The sequence below is a fragment of the Pteropus alecto genome, unplaced genomic scaffold, assembly GCF_000325575.1.
Source record: "Pteropus alecto unplaced genomic scaffold, ASM32557v1 scaffold125, whole genome shotgun sequence".
NCBI classification, from domain to species: domain Eukaryota; kingdom Metazoa; phylum Chordata; class Mammalia; order Chiroptera; family Pteropodidae; genus Pteropus; species Pteropus alecto.
Window position 1 is genome coordinate 7,176,042 of NW_006436888.1, and position 4,478 is coordinate 7,180,519.

General features: G+C 50.5%; 1 protein-coding gene across 1 annotated transcript in view; it reads right to left on the reverse strand.

The window, feature by feature from the left end:
• The window catches only part of SLC45A1 (solute carrier family 45 member 1), an 18,002-nt gene extending 16,678 nt beyond the window's left edge, over positions 1-1,324 (reverse strand). Inside the window, exons 1-2 of the mRNA XM_006914439.3 lie at positions 877-1,324; positions 253-345 (exon numbers count right to left, since the gene is read on the reverse strand). Coding sequence (XP_006914501.2) covers positions 253-345; positions 877-1,324 — 541 coding nt within the window. The remainder of the gene's footprint in view (positions 1-252; positions 346-876) is intronic.
• Between the last annotated feature and the right edge of the window lie 3,154 nt (positions 1,325-4,478).

The window sequence follows — 4,478 nt, forward strand, 5'->3', positions numbered from 1 at the left end:
TATGAACTTAACTCATTTAAAAATAAATGATCAGAGGGACTTGGGGTCACAGTTAACTCAGGCCAGGTTATGCGGCACTGCCTGCCACCACGCCAGGGAGATTATCTGGATATCTGCTTTGCTCGACACTCTTTTAGATTTTCCTAAGAGGAAGCAGTTGGGGCCTCTTTTCCTTTTTATCCAATTATTTTTCTTTCTTTCTTTCTTTCTTTTTTTTTTTTTCCATTTTATTTCGATTCCAAAACAACAGACCTATAGCCAGGACAAGAATGAAAGGGCGTCTCCTTCCAAACCTTGAGGTACATCTGTCACTCCAAGCACCCAAGAGTGGCTGCAGCAAGAATCCTGAAACAGAGCGGGCCAGTGGTCATCGCCAGGGTCCCCACTGTCACCTGGGGGGGGGGCACTGAACCGGCCTCAGCATTCCTGAAATACCTGCTCTCAAAGGCCCCCAGTGCATCAGAGGCATAAGGAGATGAAACTCAGAGTCAGCAATAAAACCCTAAGCTGGAAAACGAGAGACAGGCAGACTCTCCGAACCACTCAGCTTCTCCCTAAATTTTCTGCAGAGGCCCCTCCCTAGGAGGCACTCAGCAGCCATGACCTTGGGAATCCAAGAATCTCCAGGACCCCCAGACTCGGTCCCCACCAGGCTTTCTGGCTTGAATCTTTCAGTGACCCCACCGCACACAATGGGGCTAGTCCTTGGGGACCGCTCTGTGACCTGGTTTAAAGTGACTTAAAATACGGGGCATGACCGGCCATCCCTCCGTTCTCCTCCAGCCCCACGCTCCTGGGTGGAACATCACTCTCGCTCCTCCCTTGTCCCTGGCGCCCCTGGGGGCCTCGGCCGGCGGCCGGGCGCGCGGGGCTCACCGAGGATGGGGCTGACCAGCCACACCAGGCTGCAGAGCTGGTCCGGGAGGCCCAGCCGCAGCAGCGCGGGCGTCACGTAGGCCGTCTCCACCGCGTAGCTGAACTCGATGCCGAAGAGCACGCAGCCGTTGAAGAGCAGCTCCCGGAAGGACCGCTGGGGGCGCGGGTCCCCAAAGCCCACCAGCTCCACGGGACACGGGGTGTTGGGGGGCGGGGGCGGGGAGGGGCGGATGCACTTCCTCCTCTTGGGGTGTCGTTTGAAGTTGTTGGCTCGGTGGCTGATGTGTCGTGTCAGGGACCCCGTGTAGCCCGAGACCTGAGACCTCCAGACGTCCTGAGGGGCCAGGCCGGGACCGGGGGCCTCTGCCGGCGGGGTGCTGCCTGCCGCGGGGATCATCGTAGGGGGCGCCGGTGGCTGTTCCTGCAGGAAAGCCCGTGAGGAGGGCATGGTGACTCACGGACCTCCCCTGCAGAGGTAAACTGTCCAGGTGACTCCCCTGCCCGCCCCCAACTGGTGCCCCTTCGAGTCACACCGTGTCCCCCGAAGTAGCGCCTGCTGCTTGTGGATGGCGTTACCCACCTCCTTCTGGGATCACCGCAGCTAATCCGCCCACGGAGACCCAACGGGACACTCTCCCTGCCCAGAGGGAGGAGGCCTGCTCCTTCAGGTCCCTGCACTCAAACTGGGGTGACCCTTCCCCAAAAAGATGCCACGGGGTCAGGCAAAAAAAAAACCCCGAAGGCTGGGAGCAGCGAGAGCCCTATGTGTTGCCAGGCAGTTTTAGAATCCGCCACCCATATCCAGGCTCAGGGAGCAGAGAGGAGGGGACCCACCTACAGGCACCCTCGGCCCCGTTAGGGGACAGCCCGATCCTTAATAGGTTGGAGTCACAGTGGTCGCCTTCCCTAGTCCTGTGTCACTCTTCATGGTAGGCCGGGGGGTCCTTGCCTAGAAGCAGCTGAATGAGTTTAATTCCAGTTCTTTTCAGCATCAATTGGATGAGTGAATTTTCAGTTAAGTCAGGACCGAGGCTGTTTTAGTGTTTGAAAATGCTTTTTTTAAAAGAAATGAACCAAACTCCCTGAATCCTGATGTCAGACAACACACTGAGTCGGGAGAACCAGGGAGGGAAGATAAAACAGATGTCTCCTCCATCTTCAAATTATTTTTCAGGCAATTTTTACAATGCCGTCTAAGCTTCTGTGAGGAATTAGCAAGCACGCAGGCCTTCCCAGACACTCCCGGCCCTTGTCCCTGCCCCTTGGGGTTTGCATCTGAGCCACTCAGAGACCTGCTCCTGGGCATCCAACTGTTTCGACTGCTTTGAAATTAATCTAGATTATAAACATTCAAGCCGTGTATTCTAGTATGTTGACCCACGCATTACAGCCAGTGGCAATTTTACCGAGCACAGGAAGAAGGAAGCTACTAAGATCAGACAGAAAAAAACGCGAGAGGGGGGCCGTCCAGGATTCGGGTTGACCTCTCCAACAGAAGTCACCCCTTCCGCCTAAATTTCCTTTAAAGTCCTTCCTGAGAAGCAGGCCCCAAACCCAAGTGGTCATTCCGACATCAACAGTTTACTGACCGGGATGCTGGTTATTCACTGAGGTAAATGCTACACATTGAAGATCATTTTAAGTTTTAGAAATAAAGATCTTTATTTCTGACATCAGCTTACTATACCAGCTTCCATCACGCTATCGCTAGTCAATGACTTCTTTATGAACTACTCTGAAATTCCTCATCACTCCCCCTCCACCTTATCCACTCAGAGCTTGATTTCCTTCTCCTCGGAAGACACCGATGGTGGAAGTGATTTGTTCTGGAGACGTCCCAATAAGATTCAGAATATTGCGTTAATCCGACAACCCATCCATTATCCATCCATCCGTCTACCCACTCATCAACCCATCCTTCCACCCATTATCCATCTGCATATGCACCCTTCCAACCATCCATCTATCCATCCATCCATCCATCATCCATTCATTCATCTGCTTGTCCATCTATCATTCAATTACCCACCCATCTTTCCAAAGATTCATCTGTCCATCCATCCATCCATCCATCCATCCATCTGTCCATCCATCCATCAATCCATCCATACATCCATCCATCCATCCATCCATCCATCTGTCCATCTGTCCATCCATACATCCATCCACCCTCCCATTCACTCATCTACCCATTCAGCCGAGTACTGAGTACCAAGACACTGAATACAGAGAGATAAAAGAAAGACATAGTTCTTGCCCTTGAGTTAGGTGAAAAAGTGGAGGAAAGGTGTTCCAAGCAGTGGGAACCACACATGTGAAAAAGACACGCGTAATATTCGGGCACAGTAATATTCGTCATGAGAGAAGAAGCCATCGGGAAGGTACTAACTGACAACGAAAGGCCTCGCTAAGAGCCGGATTTCACACCGAGACCAAAGGGACAGAACCAGAGACTCAGTGCGCTCTCGCTTCTGTAAATGGCTTATCTTGGGACCTTAGGAAAAATCCCATGCTCACCTCTAAAACAAGCACATACCTGAGAGCTACGTAGATGAGCAATACTCTGTTAACACGATTCACATATGAAGATTAAATCAAGAAGAAACACTCTAAAAAGCTAAGCTTCTCGTTTACATTCCTTCTAATCTAGCTCAGGTGCTCGTGCACAGTAAATACTTCAGAAGAGTCTGTCCATTGGCAGGTCCTGCCTTCGAAGTCCCGGGGGGGGGCTTTTAGCACTCCCTGGAGGTCCCCGCTTTAAGATCACAGAAAGACAGTGCCCGCCGGACACTGCAGAAGGAAGACTTTCAGCACAGGTGTGTGGGAGAGTGTGACTTGACTTCACCTGTCGGGCCGCAGCCCCACATCAGCCTCAGAGCCTGACTCCCTGTCTGCCTCTCCACCTGCCCCTTCGGGCACACACAGCACCTCTCTTTCCCACCAGCGTTTTACCCCCATAGTGAACCTAAGTGCACGCACATCAGACACTGTCCTTTCATTTTGGAATGAAGAACCATGAGCCCACTTGGGAAGAATTTCAGATTTAAACAGTATATGACAGAAACGTATTTTTGAAAAGGGGAACCTTTCTGATCCTACTTAAAATGAACTATGTAGGTGTCACTCAGGTCTCTACCTGTGATGTGATGACTTCATCACCACCTGCCCACCTCCCTCAATTTTAAAACACAGGCTGCAGCCTGACTTAGCAAAAGGGAGACCTCCCCGCCAGCATTTCAACCAGAATTAAACCTGAACTTGAAGGCATCTTCACTAACTGTTCACCTTCAAGTTGGAGGGTCAGCATTACCATTTTTGTTTTCAAAATACATTTATTAAAAGCTGTCCATGAAAGGTTATTCTAAGAAAAGTATTTAAAATCCATTTGAATGTTATAAAAAAAAAGGAAAATGAAATTTAAAATCATGAAATAGAATTTTAATCCACCAGTACAAATATTCGCCAGACCATCTCGATCACATTAAATGACCATTTACTCAGTCCAAAACAAAAAAAATGCATGCATATGCCTGGACTCTCAAGGTTATATGCCAGGCCCACTGTGCATCTAGAATACAGAAAGTGTTTCAAGTAGCATATCC